Source organism: Labrus mixtus, chromosome 6 (genome assembly GCF_963584025.1).
Source record: "Labrus mixtus chromosome 6, fLabMix1.1, whole genome shotgun sequence".
Lineage (NCBI taxonomy): Eukaryota > Metazoa > Chordata > Actinopteri > Labriformes > Labridae > Labrus > Labrus mixtus.
Genome location: NC_083617.1, coordinates 14,139,481 through 14,160,360, shown reverse-complemented (window position 1 = coordinate 14,160,360; position 20,880 = coordinate 14,139,481). Strand labels below are relative to the sequence as shown.

The 20,880-nt window shown below is 39.2% G+C and overlaps 2 protein-coding genes across 3 annotated transcripts in view; one reads left to right on the top strand and one right to left on the bottom strand.

The window, feature by feature from the left end:
- LOC132975527 (insulin-like growth factor-binding protein 1) overlaps positions 1-20,880 on the bottom strand; it is a 362,521-nt gene that overhangs the window by 16,473 nt on the left and 325,168 nt on the right. The window lies entirely within an intron of this gene.
- srbd1 (S1 RNA binding domain 1) overlaps positions 1-20,880 on the top strand; it is a 50,991-nt gene that overhangs the window by 8,098 nt on the left and 22,013 nt on the right. For both annotated transcript variants that reach the window (XM_061040103.1, XM_061040104.1), the window contains exons 10-15: positions 2,992-3,095; positions 3,776-3,883; positions 4,132-4,289; positions 4,845-4,941; positions 5,195-5,302; positions 18,516-18,607. In XM_061040103.1, the coding sequence (XP_060896086.1) occupies positions 2,992-3,095; positions 3,776-3,883; positions 4,132-4,289; positions 4,845-4,941; positions 5,195-5,302; positions 18,516-18,607 (667 nt within the window). The remainder of the gene's footprint in view (positions 1-2,991; positions 3,096-3,775; positions 3,884-4,131; positions 4,290-4,844; positions 4,942-5,194; positions 5,303-18,515; positions 18,608-20,880) is intronic.

Here is a 20,880-nt window from a genome sequence, read left to right as displayed (position 1 = left end):
CCTGCCTTTAAGAATAAGCCAGTTAACATAACCAGCTGAGATGATTAGCTCAGATTGAATTCTGTCAGCTTTAATTTGAGGGCGTATGGGTATGCATTTACCTTATAGCTATAAGCAGCCGGTACGCTCTTGAAAATGCCAGGGCTGATTTGTCGAATGTGCAGTGGGGTATTTTTAATGCGATTTGCGTTGTGATCAAATGGTAGTTTAACGTTGTTATCTGGGGCTTGCCTGCAGTGGTACAATGATGAACAGAACTTTCTCATCAATAAAAGTCTACTTTTTGATGGACATATGGGGGAAAACAAGTTTATTTCCACACTCAGACAAACTCAGTGTGTGTATGTTTGAGTAGTGTTCTTAAAGCTTTCGATGCCTGTAAAGGAAGTATTAACTAAGTTTATATCTCATGGAATAATGGTGCAATACATAATAATTATCTTTATGAAGATTACTCATGTTTAATTATCAAAAGAATAAACAAATGTTTTACAACAACAGACTACAATTCTAGCTGTTAAACATCATACTAACAGCCGCTGGTTTTTCCTTTTCAAGAATAAGGATCCCACTTAAAAATATTTGTATGTTTTAAATTTGAATCTATTTATTTATTTGACCCTCTTGCCAAAGTAAAGCTAAGCCTTATCCTTATATACGGCAAAGAGAACAACTTTTTTTTTCTACAACAACATTTCCCGTCTTTCTTACACAGTGCAGTGTGTATCAGCCAGGTCAAGGCGTGTGCTGGTCTGCTGTGAATCTGTATGTGTCACTGTGTTTGTGTGTGTTTGTTAGTTTATCCTTGATATGTAGGGTGGATAGATGTGTTGATGATAGTATTCCTACAAAGAAAGGGTGCGACAGAGATGGAGACAGAAAGAGAGAGGACAGTTGTTGGCTGACTGCCCTCCCTCGGGGGCTGGTGGAAGGGTGAAGGGGCGTCTAGGAAAGACATTCTGTCTGCTCTTGTCAGAGTTTGGCCGGTACTTGGCTATGTGTCACTACTGGCCCCATCTAACACACAAACGCATGCTTCTCCACGCTGTCTCACATCAGCCATCCTTTCAGATCACCCTCTGTCTCCCACCAGTGACCCAACCCGGGCAGAAACTGAGAGACACACAGACACACACCAGGTTGTTTATCATCACCAGCGAGGAAAGTGGCCAGCTACAGTGGAAATCCAAGAAAGGATACAAATGGCACAGATCACATTTTTTTTTGTTATTTTTGTGCCTCTTAGTTGCATTCACAACAGTTGGAGTAGAAGTTGAGTTTGGTTAGTTAAATGAAAGAATGCAGAAAAGCAGAGCGCTGAGTTTGGCTTTGCTGTTTTGCACTAGTGCTTATATGCATCACCTTAGGATGTATGCGTACTATGGAAAGACTGGTCTTGGAAAATGGTCTGCTACATCTAAAAGATTAAATATATGAAGATGAACAGGAATAATGTTTGAGTGTTTTGTATAGCCAGTCACAGTTTTATACATACTTTCTATTAACTTATTGTTCCCCGGTGGTATTGTGAATTGAATTCTCAGTTTTTGTATTGAATCTTTCAGGTGATAATACTCTCACTGATTTCATTTTAATCACCAAATCCCCACATGCGCATTTACTTCTTATAGTCATATAGTAATCAACCTGAAATGAAAATCACGTCATGCCTGTATGTCAAAGTTTTTTGCAAACACAGTAATCTAAAAAAAGATCAGCTGTCAAACCCGGAGAAGTCCTGTTTGGTAATGTTGCTTTGTATTTACTTCTTTGATTTCACTTCCAGGCTTTCCCAGATGTTTAGAGAATTCAGTAAGAAGCATTTCGCCCCCTTCCTTTCACAGCACATTAAAGTTTGAAGCTTTGATGAAGATCGTTTGAGAAATCTCATCACAGTCAAGAGTGGCAGCCCTGAGCAGACACATGCCAACAGAAGAGAAATCTTAACTTTTAATCAAATTCAAGCAAGCCTGCTGCATTAATTCCTGCCTCTGCTGCGCCATTAGCTGTGTTTGGTGTTTTTTTATTTTTGTCTGTGTGTGTGTTGACTGTGTCTGCAGCACATCCGAAGGCGCTGCTGAGTGGTAATGGTTATGGCACCACGTGTGTGGGTGCGGGTGGGGGCAGGCCTTGCGGTCTCAGCGCTGATGGTGGCGTAGTGGTGGCATTTGTCAGCTTGCTTCTTCCGCTTGGTTTCCAGATTGACGTCTTGTTTCTTGGCCCTGTTCTGTGGCGGGATAAAGGTTCCCCGCCGAAAAGGTCAGACACTTACTACTGTTTGCTTAACAGCATGTAACAGTTTCTCCGAGGGGGGGAGCAGCACACAACACAACAGGCCTGGCCACAGGATAGACTGCTAGGCGTGTCACTTTTACACGCACGTGTGTGTGAAGAGTTAAGAGACGTGGTTTTTGTGCTTGTGTTTTGACGGTTGGTTGTATGTTGCTTTTTACTCGTATACGCTGTGTACACACACAGTAACCTTTTTCAACACTAACTTAGCCCGATTTGTGCGATTGGCACAAAAACTTGTGCCCCTTTCCCGCTTATTTCGAAGGTGATTCCAAATGGAAAGTCATCCGTAAAATGAAGATCCCTAACACTTAGATTTTTATGCTTGCAGTCACCAGGAGCTTTGTTGTTTAACTTCAACTGAAATTTCAGAGAATCAATAGAATAGTACAATTCTTCTCATTTTTTTTTTACTGAGACCCTAAAATTATACTCTAATTAAAAACAGATATAAAAGACCCTTAGTAAATAATCTTTGTGGATTTGGGCTGCATTCCTGAGTGTTATCTGTCTCTAGAATAATGTAACCTGCACAGTTTGTGAGTGGGTCTGTTTTTCATGTGCTCATGTTCACTTGCTGTTTCTACAGTCTGTTGTTCTGCATTTAACAAGGGACATTTGTCTGTGTGTGTTTTTGTTTTCTTGTATCTTGGATGTGTGTACGTGCTTGTTTGCATGGACACTTGCGTGTGTGTACAGACCCTGGCTATTAACCGAGGGGAGAGTCTGAAGATTCTGACAGTGAAGGTGAACATCCCGGATAGGGTGAAGAGTGACTTCACTGGATGGTGCATCAACATTAGGTAAAAAGTACAATAATACACAAACACTCCTACACTGCAGACAGACATACACACACACACACATGCATGTATTGGATATGCCATTATGTGGTAATTATAGAATTCATGTTTTTCGCCACCTGTTGGTGCAGTAATCAAAAATGTTAAGTTCTAAAACAAAAAAATTTCAGTCAAGCAAGAAATTCAAGGAGTTTGAAAATGAATATTTTCTCTCTTCACAAAGAACAGTTTAGAAATGGAATCGTCAATAAACAGTTTTCTTGATAGAACTTTGATTTGTGCTGCAGGATCAGTTGATTTTAAACCACACTTGAATTTTACTTTGAAGGAGAGATGACAGAAAATAAAACAACATACGTTTAATGGTGCATTTGTAAAGTGGAATACAAAATAAACAAGTGAAATCATTTTAAAATGGTGACAAATGTGCCCATCAATCTTTTTGATTAGTTTGAAAGAAATAGTCTGTTTATAAAACCTTAACAGTGCGGCTACATTAAATTTAGTTTATAACTATTCATATTTTTTATTCTATTTGTATTTTTAAATTTGTGTGGTGCAATATGTGGCATGTTTGCTCTTTAAGTGAGAGTCAGTTTGCGAGACAAGCTGTAAGCACGTTTAATCTTAATGATTGTATTTACCAGAAGAAAAGACTCAAACTGGCTGTTTTAATACAGGTGGAGGCCAAAGACATCTGCAAGAGAAGACCTATATGCGATCATCAGGAATGCAGTAGATGACTCTTACAAAAGGCTGATTCTGCCATTCCTCACCAGGAGTTACAGGTATTTAAAGTGGGACTTTTCAATGTGTAGAACCTTCATCCATTGAAATTCACGAAGTCATTTAACTTGTGTCTGGGTTCTTCCCTTCTTTTTGCCCACTTCTTTTGTCTTTCCCTTTATATAAAAGGTATTTCAATTAAACATATCACACCAGCTTGTAATTTTCTCTCCTCCCTGTTTTTGTTCTAATCTTCCTCTGCTTATCTTTCCCTCTCTCCCTGCCGTTCTCTTACTTTCCCTCTCTTTAGGACCAAGCTGACAAGTGCAGCAGAGAAGGAGTCAATCGCCCTGTTTGTGAGAAACCTCCGGCAGCGGCTGTTGGTGTGTCCAGTCAGGGGCTGTGTCATCATGGGGGTGGACCCTGGCTTTAGACATGGTTGTAAGCTGGCGATTCTCTCCCCTACTAGTAAGTTCAATTCAATATGCATATTTATGTTGCACCTGTAAGCACTTGTTTATGATACAGGAACAGCTGGGGCAATAATTCTGAGGAGAGTTTTAAGATTAAGATTAAGATTTACCTTTATTATTTACAGTGTCCCTTCTTATTTATTACCTTTTTAATAACAGAACCATTTTATTTTCAGCTCTATCAGACAAAAAAAGTGCTAAAGCAAATTAAGGGCTTATTGACTTTAGGTTCCCCTAGTTTGTCTCGCTGATTTTCCAATGTCAAACACTCCCACATGCTTCGGTATCAATGCTGTTAACAGTTTAGACCTGGCAGGTTTAGACCAGGTCAAACATCTCTTCATTGGGTTACACAACGTTTAGAATTAAAGCAGTTATGAAGCTAAGGATTCTCCCTATGATGATGCCACGTAAACATGAACGACCAGATGTGTTATTACAACCATGGTGTGTGATGGTAGTGTGGCTGTTGGTATTGCTTTTACAAGCCTTTTGCCATCATAATACCTTTAATATTGTATTTTCTGTCTCCTTGTCTCTCCGCTCTAAGGTCAGATTATGCATACTGATGTTGTGTACCTGCATAATACAGGCCAGCATCGAGAACAAAACACAGACAAACTGTGCCACCTTATGATGAAATACAGGTACTGCTGCTTTTCTTAACCAGTAATATACAACTACTATTTCAGTTGAGTTAAATGCAATAGCAGTAGTTTTTATATACACAGATATACCTAAGATACACATAATCTACTTGTCTGTTTTTTGATGAATCATTGACCATTAATGATAAACAGGGAAAGTGAATGGTACAGGTATCCTAATTTTTATACCATTTTGTTTGCTGTCTTGTACCTCATTGTTTCTTTCATTTTAATTTTCTTTTGTCCACACTAGCTGTACCAGGGTTGTCATCGGCAACGGGACAGCATGTCGGGAGACTGAGTCCTTCTTCGCTGACCTAATCTCCAGGCGCCGTTTTCACCCTCTGGATGTGTCCTACTGGTAAGGTTTTTTCATCCAGTAATTGTTAGAAAAGGCTCCAGCTACCTCTGAATAAATAAGTTAGTTAAGAAAATGAGCAGAAGTACGGATGAGCTTTGCTGTCCTGAGCGATAACTAAAATGGCATAGTTTATCATGTATTGGGAGTTGCCTTTGGGTGTCTTTTAATGAATTGCATACCAGTACCTTTAAAGTAATTGTTAATATAATGATACTAACTCTGCATTTGAGAAATCATTTTAAACTTTTTAAATTGTAAAGTTGTCACAGGCATATAGAGTTACAATACTCTGAAAGCTTTGGTTACAATCTTGCTACACTGAACTGCCAAATACAGACTTTACCACTTAATGAGATTTGCCCAAGTGGCCCAAGTGGCAAACTCCAGGATTGCAATGGATGGCAAAAAACTACAGTTAGTCGAGTGTCCCCTTCAGGGTGGCTCCAAGAGACCAGGATGTCACATACACACCCAATTTAAAAATGCCAGTTTCTACATCAGAATTGAACATGTTTACAGCTGGTTACAAAAAAACATTTTTGTTTAATTACTTGTTGACCTCATCAGCAGCCACTGTAGGGTGATTTCTTTTTTAAATAACTCATCACATCTTATTTAATGAAGGGTACGAGTTATGAATAGGCACATGCCTGAACCTGATTGTTGGGCGGGCGTAATGTAACAGTTTGTCAAGAGGCTTCTCTCCAGCTCTTGTCCTTAGTTTGACTGAAAACTAGGGTGAGACAGCATTTCCAACATGGCGACCGTCACCGATGGGCTTCCAAAGCTCCCTGCAGAAACAGACGGGTGACGTCACTCATGCTCTCTCCATTTATATTTACGCTGTATGGTTTTGAAGCTGCAGTAGTAGGATGGTCGCAGGTAAAAAAAAAGAATAAAGAAATATTGCAGTTATTTCCTGCCAAAAAAAAATAACAGAAGATTCTTCATGTGCAGGTACAGAAATGGTTGAATGCAGTTATCTTTTGACTTTTGACACGCTTTGATACTATTTGATACTTGGTAATTGTGATTGTTTAGGAAACTTGCCAAGCTTTTAAATTAGCTCAATATTAAGGACTTTAAAGAATATATTCCCAGTGATACAAAGATTCAACAAAATATTGAAAGAGAAGGAAAGTGATGCATACAGGTGGGGAAGACAGATGGATGAAGGAGTGTCAATGAGGTTGGAAAATTAACCAATTAAAAAAAATTATGGTGAAAAGAAATGTAGAAAGTTAAGTGTGGAGAGGAAAGAGATGCTGAATAAGGTAGTTGGATACAGTATGTTCAAGACAAAAGAGTAAGGAAATGTGAGAGAGAGAGCTGCACACAGATGGAGAGAAAAAAGAAATGGAATGGGTCCCCCAAGCAAATATTGTCTATTAAAGCCATCTGGTCCATGTTTCACTTCGGTCCAATTAAAGAGACGTTTTGCGGTCCAAGTTGTGTCTGTAACCGGACTCAGTCCACACTTCAGAGTACAACAGTCCAAAACCTCGGTCCAAGCATAATAACCACTGGCTCTTCGTCTCTTTCTCGCTCTGCTCAGCTCCATGTGTGTTTGTTGACTTGAGGTTAGCTTCAGGACCACGGAGTAGAACGATCAGGAGCTGTGCTTCAATGTGTGTGTGAGCATATTTAGACTTTTCTCAGAATCTTTGGGTTCATATACACATGCACACTTCAGAGTCATACTGTTGGTCTATTAGACCACATTTCTTTCCCTAGAGTTCCATTTTCTGTCTGTCTGCAAGAACTGAAACAGTTGAAGTGGAACGTTTATTAAGTTCACTTGCATTTGGTTATTTTAATTTTAAGACATTTTCTCCGACTTGAATAGCCCCAAAAATGCAAAATTTCACATCTCTCTGTTCATTCTTTTACTGGAGCTAACAGCCTTTCTATTTATCACAACACGTAAGAGTTTTGGACCTGTGATTGATGTGTTTTTTGTTGAATGTTTTATATCACCTGATTTTATTAACTGTATTTTTGCAGCATACAACACGTGTGAATGATCTTCCCTTGCCTTAATAGAGTTTACGGAGTAAAGACATGACCTTTGTAAGAGCAGAGAGATTTTATTTTGACGTTAGCCATAGAAATGTGGTTTCTGTTATCCAGATCATCTTGCCCTGGAGTCATTTAGTCGTATGTCTCACTTTGGTTTCTTTGGACCGAGGAAGATGTGGGCTAGAAGGCATGTATGCTCAAGTGCAAGCTTTGTGTGTCTGTATTAAAATGCAAAGACACACTGGTTTTTGCCTTCTTTCCACTCCTTCACTCCAACTTTCTTTTTCTCATTCTTGTATTCCTAAATCTCCAGCCCAATTTTTTTGTTTCTTCCTTCTAAATTGCAGCATTTAGAGACTACTCAGTCTTACATTTTAGGTGGTATTCTCTCTGATGTTTTTCCTTTGAATATAACATCCATAGTTTATGGACCCATTGGGTTGGATTAACCTCAAATCTCTGAGCACAATTAAGTATTGACATCATTGTAAAGCCATAAAGTTAATAAAAAATCTTTATCATATCATTTCTTATTAATGAATCCCTGATTAAGTTGTTACCAGCTGTAAGTATGATGATGCAGAAATGAAACAAATGTGACTAATGTCCTTTTGTCAGTACGAGGTGAAAAAACAAATTTGTGAGTGGCATTTAGGAATGTCAATTTTAAGCACTTCATTATTTTGCTGCCCAATTTATAGTAAGAAATAAACTTATCCTTTAAAAAACAAAAACTACAATACAATTCTGGTTTTCCATCAATGCTATTTATATTCAAAAAATCTTTTTGCAGCACTAGAGTAGAAGTTTGGATACATTTAGATGCATACTTGTATTTGGCATTCTTAGCATCACTGTTGTCACTCCAGAAAATCTTCTAAAAAGATAAAAAGAAGAGCAATATAAGGAACAAGTTTGAACAATCCATGATTCGCAGCAACATATGACTTTTAACCCCGCCTTTCCCGTCGTAAGGAAAAACACTGCATGTTAATTTAGCTCTAATCAGAATTAGAAGAGATATCATTATATTCTTTATTTAAGACTCCTTAGAAATATCCAGATGTTTGGTATTTTAGTCTTTTATGGGCCGATCCTGACTAAACATCCCTTGAAAGATGATGCTGTGAGGGCAGGGAGGGATGCTTGGCCTGGAGGAGAGTCTGTTGTTTCTAACTATGAGGGTCTCACTCCCCTGCTGACTGACCCACAGCTGACCCTGACCTGCCATTAAGGAAACCTCATTACCACGACAACAAGGATGATGGCAATGACGGAGAATGGCTATGTAGCATCAGAAACAGCAAGGGGCCTCAGTACTTGCTGTGAATGTCCCCAGTACAGTTAATTGACCCAGTTTTCGCTTTAATCCTTGACTCTGTGCATTTCTCTATATGCTTGAGCGTTTGTGGGCTGGCGATGACCTCATACCCAAGCATGTTCAAGCAGTTTTTGATTGACACATGTAGAAAGAGTCTTTGAGGCAGCCCATGTGTAAAGGCAGCTGGCTCAGCCTTGATGATGAAAAACCACCAAGCAGACAAACGGCATTCTTAGAGTGCAAAGACAAGCTGAATACTCTTTTGTCATATCTCTTTGATCCTATTTACAAGGTCACTTAAACATCTCTACCTATACATCCATGTGTCTTTGTCATCCTACAGCTGTGCACTTGCAAGGATGTATTCGGGCTCCAAGGCAAACATTCACAAGTTGTGTGAAATTTGACTTTTTTTGTGTTTATTTGACCAGACTGCAATAAGGTTAAGATTTTCTGAGAATTTTTTACATCTGTACCTTGTTTTGTAGGATAAGCCATTAAAATTAGGGATTAACTGATATGAGATGATCGGAGTATCATCTCATACTTTTTTGACATAGCAGCCTATCAGGAAATAATTTGACACTCACTGATGGCAGTACACATCAGTTTAAGCAAAGCAAGCCAGTTATAATAATAACTTTAAAATAGACAGTTCAGGGGCGCTGGATAGCCTAACGGTTATGTCACACGCCCTGTGTACAGAGGCCTTCAAACGGGCAGCCTGGGTTTGAATCTGACTTTCAGCTCCTTTCCAGCACATCATCCCCCACTCTCTTATCCCTGTCTGCTACTCTATCCACTGTCCTATCAATGAAGGCACAAAATGCACCTTTAAAAACCAGGGTTGCCTCCCCAGCAGACATAAATGCAATCATATCAAGATGTTCAAATAACAACAATAACAAGAAGCACACACGTTAAGAGCCCTAACTTGAAATAAAAGTTCCAGTGATGATTTATAAATGAACACTTGGCTAATCTGAGATCCTCTGGAGGGGAATTCTAAAGCTTATGAACCAAGCAAAGGCTTGATCACCTTTAGTAAAAAGGTGAGATTCTGGAAGAGATAAAAGTTCAGTGATGAAGACAGCAATCGGGCTCGTAGAAAGTTAAAAGATCAGATCACAAATGTAAGCGGTGCCTGACCACGTTAGGCTACAAAAACAAGCAATACAATTTTAAAATCAATTCTAAAAGTTACAAGTAACCTGTGAAAGTCCACAGGAATTGGAGTTATGTTTTCTAAATTGTGCTTTTGAAGGAATATTTTACAAAAATGTTGAACTTTCAAATTAAAGGTTGTTTTGGCAATTTATACAATTGAATCTGTGGAGATTCAAAGATAGTGTAAAGAAGGCCTTAAGGATTTTAAAATTGTCTTACTTATGGTTTTATAATGTTGAGTAATAGTGTTCTGTCAGCCAGATTGGAGGAATTAGTAACAACATAAATAAAATAAGCAACAACAATTTATTCAGTATCGAAAATCGGTTATCGACTAAATTCTTGTTTATAACATCATCGGTACTTGCCTCCATTTTCTCCATCGCTTCATCCCTTATATCAATGTGACATTACCCAGTGATTAACAGTGTTTATTTTTTAGAGATATAATATGGCTGTGGGTTATATTGTGTGTCTGTGTGTACCTCCTGCACATACATGCATGTGCACCTAGCACATATACAGTACATGTATAGATAATATGGACTCCTCGACCCTGTCTTGTCCTCTCCTCTCAGCCTTATCAGTGCAGTAGTTCATTAAAGATCTCGGCCTCATTTGCACCATCTGCTTCCTGTCTCCCTGTGAGCCTTCATTGTGTCACCACCCCCACCCTTCTCCACCCTTTCTTCTCCACCCGCCTGTCTCGCTCTCTCTGTCCTTATGCCTCAATGCTCAGCTGGAATGACAGCCAGAAATGGCAGCCTGCGGGACATCCTTACTTGTATATTTGTGTGTGAGTGTTTGTGTGTGTGTGTGTGTACGTAGTTTTTAGTGCCCTAGTCCTGTTTCAGTAGACTCATCGTACTCACTGAGTCACCTCTTCTGTTTTGAAAGGAGTGTGGCCTTTTCCAAAGCAGCCAAAGAAGAGCACACACTCGTTTATACTGTTTGTTTGTGTGTTTGTTTAAGTTTTTTTATTGACAATAAGAAATATGTTTTCAGTCTAGAGCCGTTAGGAACATTACCTAATGATCAGCTGATCATTAGCTGATCATTAGGAACATTTCCTAATGATCAGCTGATCAGTTTTAGTTTATTATATGGATTCATGTTTTCTGTCATCTAGTATCCGAGGTAATGGTTGGCTTGAGAATTTAGGTAAAAAAAACATGCATTGACAAGTAAGGGCTTGGCATCCTCACTACTTACTGTTACCTCACATGAAACCTTGTACTTTGAAGGCTACATCTATCATCTTTACTGATCAGGCCTTTTAATGAGCAGTGATGAATGAGTGTGTTTCTCCTGTGATTTAATTTATATATACTGATTATATTATCACAGTGCATTCTTAATTCTCATTTAAAATTAGTTAAATTGATTTTGTAATAAGATAGATATCCTCATTATTAGCTTGCCTAAACAAATTATACAGTCAGCTGTTTAATTGGTAATTATTCTTCACAAAAAATTCAAATAAAAATATATTCCTGCAGACAGGTGCGTGTAGTCAGTGTTACCATGGTATGAAGTGTGACAGCTTTCAAACTGGATCACATGTAATTGTCCTTCATCTCCATTAACGTTTGTCTTTGCTAAGTGGGGAATAAATCACCAGATTCGACTCTTCATCCTCTATTAGATTTACAAAAACATAACCTTTACATGATTAAGCTTGAACAATGCCTCTGCGTATGACCAGACTCCTGCAGGACATTATACAGCATGAGGTATTATTTATTTGACAAGGTTTGTCTGTGCCTGTGAGGGCCCCCACTGAATGCACAGTGCCTTATTTGACATACAGCTGTGTCCCAATAATTCAAAGACCTCCTGCTGGACGCCAGTTTGTGATGTCATTTTTGGGGGGAAAACTCCACCTTTATAGCTGAATCAATGGATCTTCTCAGTTTTATGAGGCTAAGACCATCTGTATGTATTTGGATGAGTATGTGTTAAGAATTTCAAAATATGAGCGGCTATTGTCACTAACACCTGTTCGTTCCAATTCATTCTGGCTAAACTTAACCTCTATTTGCTGTGACAATGCATTGATTGGGGTACAACAATTTGAATTATTCAGTACGTGTGTTTCAGGCTGTGTGCATGACAGACGACAAGTTGACAACAAGCTGATGTTAATGATATCAGAGGGCAAGAACATGTTGGGTAAGGTTACAGAGATCTTTGGGCAGTGATGATGATGATACACACACACAGGGACCACAGCTACAGGCAAACAAAAACGACGTCCAATTTCTTGACCACTTGCTCTTTCACTCCTGAAGGCAATGAGATGACCGACCCTGTTACTGCTCTTCATAAACACACAAACATCCTTCAGGGTCTCAATGTCAGCACTCCTGTCTGCCTTGAATTGAGAACTTTATTTAAAAATTCACTAATGCAAACTAATTATTTTAAATGGCCTACATGAAACATGGTGATACAAAAAATACTTGATTACTTTTGCCATAGTTTTAATGTCAGTTCATTTATGCTCTCCTACAAGTGTTTATGTTTGATGCCGTACTCTAAGAGTCTCTTCCTTGTGGTGGTCACGGCTCTCTCCTTGACTGGTTCATAGTTGTCCGAGAGCAATACAGGCATTTGCAGTGGGAAATATGCTTCGATAGCCAACAGTGTGCGCCTGCACTGACACACAGACATGCATATAATAAGTCCTTGACCGTCTTGCCCTGCAGCCCACTCCTGGTGGGATGAGATCATTATTACTGGCTAGCTGATGGACCTGGAGGACAGTGGTGTAGACTGTATTTGTGACTGTGTTTGTGTGTATCCCCTGTCATGTCCTGTGTCCAGGCATGCTCCCAGGGCCAGGCTGAGTGAGTGATGAACATACAGTGGCAGGCCTAGCAATGACTGAGTGAGATCCAGGCACTCAGGCCTCACTGAAGGTTTGAAGGTTGGGTAGAAGGTGGAGCAAACGGGGCTGAGCTGTGGGTGTATGTTAATTCAAAACCTATAGGTACAAGAAAAGGTTAAGTATTTGACTTGATACGTGATGGGTAGAGGAAGGCAGAACTTTTTAAATCCAAACAACGTGTATATTAAACATTGAGGAAAGGAAAAATAGGATGAAAATAATTAATAAAATACACATGGCTTTGACATCTGTGGCCTCCTTCTGTACTTCATTCCTTATCATTTTATCTGTTCCTTCCATCCTTTTTTTAATCCTATCCTCATTTCCATTGTTTTTCCATTTCCCTCTCAACCATCTTCAACAGAGTGGTATGCTTTAGATACTTACATGCTATGAGCCAGATAATTAGATTTAAAAGTCTTGTCAATACAATTTAACATAAAACTGTAATTTTCTGGAAGAGAATCTAAAGTCTCTAAAGCATTCTACGCTTGCAAACTTTAAACTATTTGATGTATTACAGCATGGATTTATGGCAAATAGGCAGTGTCTCTTGACACATGCTGGCATATTTTTACTTTTGTGTGGAGCTTGCAGTGGCTTAAGATCTTTGGTATTCACAGGTGGTGGACAGCGAATATCTGCAAGCCTCATCCATATCACCCACAGCTCCCTTTCCCCTCCCACCATGCCTCACTGGTGGTCAGCCTGTGTCTCATCTCCTGCCCCTCCTTCCTACTGCCCTCAATGCCATCCTCCCCTAGGGTCCCACTGTTCCCTGGGATGGTCCTGCCTTTGACAAACATGTGTGATGAGTCAGTGTGACATGCCATGTGTGTACTTGCGATTTGGGTTCTGTGTGTGCGCATACGGGTGTATATGCAATTTTGCGTGACAGAAGCGCAGGCCTTTCCTGCGACCAGATTGACATGAGTGTCTGTGAGGCTTTGCTCTTTTCAGACGTGCCTCACACTGGCAGTTGGAGTTTATGTGTGTGTGCGAGTGCCTGCCTGCCTTCTAGCGCCTCGCTGGAGACTGACGGCCCCTGACACCTGCCATTTGGACGCTTTTCTCTGTGAAAAATGTCATCGTCTTCAGACCCGACGTGTGTGCGTGTGTGTGTGTCTGTGTGGGACTTAGACATAGTGCGTTCCTCAATTTGTCTCCCTGGGGTAAAGCTTTGCAGCTGACTGAACAATGGACCCAAGCTGTTTGAGCACCCGGGACAGAGAAACTTGTGTGTGTGTGTGTGTGTGTGTTTTTTATTTTATTTTTTTTCAGTATGAATATATTTTGGGCACGTAACATGTGACCATCACAGCTCCATTTAAAGCAGCAGAACGAGGCTAATCCAATTATTTTGAACATGAACTAAGTTGGGAAAAAAGCAGATAAGAGATTAAGCCATTATAGCATGACATCATACTGTGCAGGTTTGTTCATGCAATCCTCATTCTGCTATGCTATACCTCAAGTTCAATATCCGCTGAGCTCCTCCATGCCTTTGTTGTAATGTATTGCAGGTTATGCTGCGCACCTGATGACAAAAGCCCAGGTAACTCCACCCATAAATGACATTTCATTCAAAGAAAATGTAAAAGAAAGAAAACGCAATTGGTTTTTAGGAAGCTTACCTGTTTTTCACAAATAATGGATGAATGAATTGATCAAAAGAAAGGGGGGAAAAAAGGCAGATATTTGTTCTTCTTAAATTTAAGGGGATCTGCTTTCATTTTCAATTATGAAAGAAATTGAAGAAACACATTTAAGGCATCACTTTACTGTAGAATTTTGGATATTTTCACTAGCATGTTATTGAACCTTTTTGCCATTTTAGATCAGTTCTTGTTGTAAAATAATCTACAAATCAATCATGTGAAATAACCATATGTTTTACCCCTAACAGTCAAATTAACTAACTTAATGGTTGTTTGATCTATAACAAAAACAATTATCTTTTTTCAAAATTTCACCTAAATAAACAAAAGTTTTTTACTTCTTTAGAATTTAGAAACTTCTTCAAATCAAATATGAATCCTAAATAATATGTGCCTTTACAGTGTTATGGCATATATCTATAAAAAAAAAGTAACAATTGTTGTATATATTAGCGCTGATAAGTACTCTAGTCTCATTGACATATTAAGATCTGCTCTTACTTTTCTTTCCCCCTCCCACTAACTTGTTGTCCTGTGTATCAGATCAGTTGGTGATCTTATTTGGCCCTCTTCTTTTCTGACTGATCTGATGAGCTGTTTTTAATTTAGATTAGGGCCGTGTGAGCCAGAAGGCTGTAATGAGGTATCAAAGTGTGTATCCATCTCTTCCAATGCAGGGTTTCTTAGGGGGCAGCAAGGGGCCCAGTCACAAAGTGTGTGTGTGTGTGTGTGTGTGTGTTGGTGTGTCAGGCCCCAGGGTGTGTCTCAAAGACAACCAGTAGAGGAAGAAATAGGGGAGCCAATTTGTGACTTTGCCCCAGGATGGGACGGAGCTAAAGGCTGGCCTGTATTAATGCATTTGTGTGTGTGTGTACAAAATTGAGGGAGCAAACAAGTGCAAATACATGATTACCCTACAGGGGCACCAAGTCATCACTTTACACCAAGAGGCCATGATTGACTTTGTGTCTTCAAGTGTGTGTGTTGTGTGTCCACGCTTGGACCATCCACCCACTGAGGCCAGAGAGCTGGAGAGAAGACAACCTTCTGCTGTCTGCCAGGCTGATGCCCTCACTATAGCACATTCATGGAGGCTGTGGCAGTGAGGGCTCAGAGCTGTATCCATGACAGTGCTGTTACCCAGCTGCCCCGGTGGCAGCCTTAATTAGGTTGGACATGATAGGGGCTGCTGGCCTCCCTCTATTAAATCCATATCCTTTGTGTTTTCTTAATTATTCCTTATCATGTTTCACCTCACTATAGCCTGCCAGACCATTTATTTTCTCTTTTTTGTCTATTTTTCTGTCTTCTTTGAACAAAACCGATCTTTAACTTGACCTCCATTGATCACTGTCTTTTAATGAGGACAGAGTGTGTGGCAAAAGTTGTTGGTTTTGAGTTTTTTTCCACATAGTGTAATTGAAGGCCTAACAAGAGAACTACATGAGATTTTGGTAGATTGATTCTTGGGTAATGCACTTAATGGCAATTCCATTGAAATCACAAAAGTCTGACATGATTCCAATAAGTTGTAAAATTAATTTTAACAAACTGCTTTTTCACTTGGCATGTGGAAATTGTACCCATTGGGTGTAGGTCTGGGTATTAAGGCCTAAACCATTTTCATGCATTAATACAGGTATGAAGCACGAGCTAGCAGTCAGATACTCTCGGATTAGATTAGATGCCAATTAAGTTGTAAAAAAACTGCTTTTAGGTTATGTTTTTATTCAGGAGACTTATGTTAAAAACACAGGTATGGTGTGTTAGACAATCCATAGACTTAATAAAACTGAGTTATTGCTAATATTTGTCACAAAATTATTATTTTCTCTTATATTTCTCACTTTGTCCAGGCCTCATTGATTCTTTGACATTTTCCTGCTTTTTTTTTTTCTGTCTTACTCAGCATTAATAAGTGTGTGCTTGTGTGTGTCTTTGTGTCTCTGTGTGCATGAGGCTGAGTGTGTCAGCTTAATGACCAGCCCTGCTCTGACCTCGTTGAAGGTCATGTGCCACTGCTCGTTAGCAGTGTCACCATGGCGATATGTCAGCTGTCAGCACGATGGATAGGGAGCTGACAAAAAGAACAGTGAGGCGGAGGAGCGGATGAATAGAGAGAGAGGGAGGGAGGACAAGTTCATTTAAATGTGATTCTCATCAGAAGGCCTCTGCCACTCCTCATTAACAAGATACTTGTAATTGGCAAGGTTGTGTGGCAAGGTCCAGGCATCTGTTATGTGTGTATGTGTGTGTGTTATTGTGTGTACCACAGAGGGCCTCATTCTCAGTTGTGGATGTTGGGGAGGTGCTGACCCTTTCTTCATATTGGTCAGCCCCGAGGAAAAAGCCCCCCCTTTCTTCCTCCAGTCTTTCCTCTCTCTGTCTCTCCTTCCACCCGAGAGAAAAGGAGGCCTAAACAACATGACAGCTTCTGTTGTATTTCCGTTGTATTATCTCGGGTATCAGTGGCTTTGTTGTACCACTGTCCCGTCTGTTTTGTGATGGATGATAAGCGGCATACTTTGGACTGAATACATTAACACAGGATCAAAAAGTATCCTTTCTTTTTGTGTAGAAACAGTAAAACATTTTTTATCTATACTTAAATAGCATAGGTGATGTAGACGTGGAAATATAAACTTAAGCTTAAGAAAAGCTAAGTCTAACACATATCTTTGTTTTATTGGACAGTTATGTAAAGTATTATGAAGGAGGTCTTTGTCAGCAATTATTCCAGTTATGGTTATTTATATTCCTTTTTAAATTAGTAATTTTGGTTTGTGATATACTACGCTTGATTCTTCTTCAGAAATAACCAACCTAAATTCTCATTTGAATATTTTTCCTAAAAGCATATATAAACGGAGTACAATGGAAATTACATCAAACATGGATAAACAAAGTTAAATTGAATACTGAACTCAAATTCCCTTTTTAATGTAACAAAATGAAGCTGGCAAGCAGCAACCAATAAATTAAATCAGAAAGGCCCTCCCTGTTGGTTTTGTGCCTGGGACTGAAATTAAACTCTTCATGAAAATGTCCAATTTAAATATTTGTAGAAAGTAGAAGATAAAGTACTGTAATCTGGGACTTCAGTGATGTGTTTATGACTGCAGCTAGTGTTTGCTAAAAAACACTAACAGACAGAGGCTGGCCTACATTTTTAAAAAATGCAGATATCTTAGTGTTCAGTATAGTTTGAAGATCAGACATTATCAATCAACCACAAGCTCTGTCTCCATTCAGTGTCCATTGGAAGACATGTCACTTATTGTTAAATAACTTTTTTATGTTTTCACTGTTGGAGTTGAAAACACATTTATAGGAGCAATCTGACCATGGGGATGTTTTAGTCAGGACAGAAACATTCAGTATTTATCTAAGGTTTCCCAAAGAATGAACAAAAGCACAACCTTTTCCTGATTTCTGGGCCAGATTTAAACAATTTGTAGTACCCTTCAATAAGCTCTAGATGGCAGTAGTGTCACATCAATTGCGAGTACACTGCGGAGGTCTGCTGACTCAAAGGCCTTTACTGTATCAAATACACATCTACATTTCATACTTTCTGAACATAGAGACCACATACAGTACCATGTACCACATTTTATTCTTTCTGTACTCCTGATAAGTCACTTGGTTATCCATACCACTAAATGTGAATTTAATTGACAAACTCTGTTTAATATTTTAGTAATGAAAACTCATGTTGGCAGTCTTGATACATGTGTTTCTTCACCTGCTTTCATTTTAATAATGATTTTAATGGATGGAAGATTATATTGTTGCTCTTTTAGTCAAGAGGCAAGACTACTTGCGATGATAATTTTTTAGCAATGATGATCGTATGATGGTCGGCTGATTGATAAGGGTTAATCAAAGTCAAATAAGGAAGCAGTTTGAGAAGTGGTCAGCTGCATTATTTAAGGTGCAAAGCAGTATTGATTTTCTTTCATAGCCTTGCTGTTCTGTTTTCGAGCAGTGATAAATGCTCAATGTTTTTTCCCTTCATCACTTCTTGTCTCCTTCTCCTCCACTTTAGTGGAGCCAACTGAACTGTAGTTTCCTTTACTTGTGTATTAATTTCTCTCCCATGGTCTCTCACTCTCAGACATTTCCTACTCACTTTTTATCTTCCTGTTCTTTCCACAGTATAACCAATGAGGCAGGAGCGTCTATCTACAGTGTGAGTCCAGAGGCCGTCAAAGAGATGCCAGACTTGGACCCCAACATTCGGAGTGCAGGTATCCTCATCGTTACAATTGTTTCTCTCTATGCTTTTAAATTGGCCATTGTCTAATGACAAGTGGCCTTAGTTGTGAAGGAATAAATAATGTATTTTTTCTAAATTGTTTTATCAACAAAACTCCAAAAATTAAAAGAGCACGCCCATCAAAATATCTGCGCTCCAGATGACCTATTTCAATTTTATTTTTCAAAAAGAAATCAAAAACCTAAAGACAAATTGAAGATAAAGACTAGAAGACTTATTAGTTTACTAAATTTAGAAAATATTTTTTTTAAAACATAGCAGCAGTACATTTAAATAACTTTCAGAAGAGAAATGCAATTTAGATTTTTCCAGCTGCTGCTGGACATTTACAATGTAAATACATTTATGTTGACATTGATTTCTAAAGCACTTTCTAAATAATAATAAAAGGGAGTTCATATTTATCTGCTTGTCTTTATTGATTAAAAGTAGCCATGTGCAGTGGTATGGAAAATTGAGGATGCATTTTGATTCAATCGAATCCTTGACAGGATAATCACAATCAAATTGAATCATGAGAGCAGTGAAAATGAACAGCCGTATAACTTTCACATTATCAGTGAATTTCTGCCATTGTGGTCCTCAGTTTGCTCTCCTTACACTCTCTTCTTGTAACACTCACACAGAGCCTGTCCCTTGCTCACTGTACATACTATATCATTTGGGAACAAAGCGCAGTATATGATAGAATAGCACACAGTTTAGGAGAACAAATGTTTCCAGCAGACTTCCTCTATGAAAGATGTAAATCATGTGAAACTGGATTATTCTTCACTAGTTTCCTGTGGTCAGCAGCAATGGGAGACATGGAGAGCCATATTTATACCTTTAATGAATGCCATGAGAAATCTGCAGTTTGGGTGGGTTTTAAAAGAGGGGGTACTTTGTTAGGCGAGAGTAAGGATCCCTTTTTCTTCATATGGATTTAGTAGAAAATACAAACCATGCTGCGTCTCCTCATAAGTGCAACTATTTTCTCACCTCTATTTTCTCACCTTTCGTTCTGCAACTAAATAAGTGAAGCCACATCGCAGCGGTCCCTCTGTTCCACCAAAATACTGGATTTCACATTCTTCTGCTCCTCCTGATTGACCTGCCTGTGTCTGATTGGGGCCTTCCTCTCTAGATTCTTCATTACTTCCCAGTTTTGTAGAGACGCATTTGGCTTGTAATTTTCAATAAGTGCTGCAGAATTATGCTGAATTCCATTTGCAAATTGGATCCTCTCAAGGAAAGCGAGAGAGGGAGAGAGGGATAGTGTTAGAGACAGAATAGATTGGAGAGTTTTTGGTGGTGCACCGAGCAAGGCCGGGGTTGAAACTCCATCCCTGTCTAAATATTATCTCAGGCAGCAGCCTCCCACCGCAGCCAGAGGAGAGGAGAACCATTGATTCCAGACATGCTCCCTCTGTAACTCCCCATCCCTCTCTTTCTCTTTGTCTGTCCGTTCTACCTCAAAGATCCAAGTGTGATGCCTTTCATGCACACTTCTTTGCTGACCACTGGAAATAAAAAAACACATAATAAGTAACAGTGAAGGGATGAATTACAGACAAGCCAATAACGTTGTTCTGGAATTGTCGGTTTTATCCACAGACTGTATATAACATTGATTTAGCCTCAGTGACGTCACCCATTGGTTTCTGAAGAGGCGTTTTGAAGCCCAACACAAGTAGTGACCATGTTGGAAATGCTATCTCAACCTAACTTTCAATTAATTTAGTAACAGGCAAAGAGGTAGACCTTTAGTCTCATTGCAACAGCTACAATGCATCCACCTGTCAGAAAGTTCAGCCACCCAGAGGGAAAGTCACACCTGCAGCGGAGCAAAAGTAGCACACTTTATAATTCATAAATTGATTTTTATCTGGGATCAGTCTAATAAAACGCCAATACAGATAAACAGCCATGCCGAATATCGGCCCCCGGTAATTGGCCAGGCTGATAATCGATAGACCCCAGTAAAATTGCTTATTTTTGCTGAACAAGTATAACCTTTTGGAACTCAAACCATTCAATAAATCAGATGCATCAAGATGGATGGGAACCCAAGTGCATTTATTTTCTCAAATGTATGACTGTTTCAGGACATATTCCAACTCTAACTTTTACTAAGTGGGATTTAAACACTAAGAGCTGGTTTTTTTTATGAATGATATGAATGTGAACAGTGATGTGATTGTGTGCTATTCTTCCACTCTGTGTGCCTGTGTGTGTTGGGGAGGGTGATGTCATGTATTATAG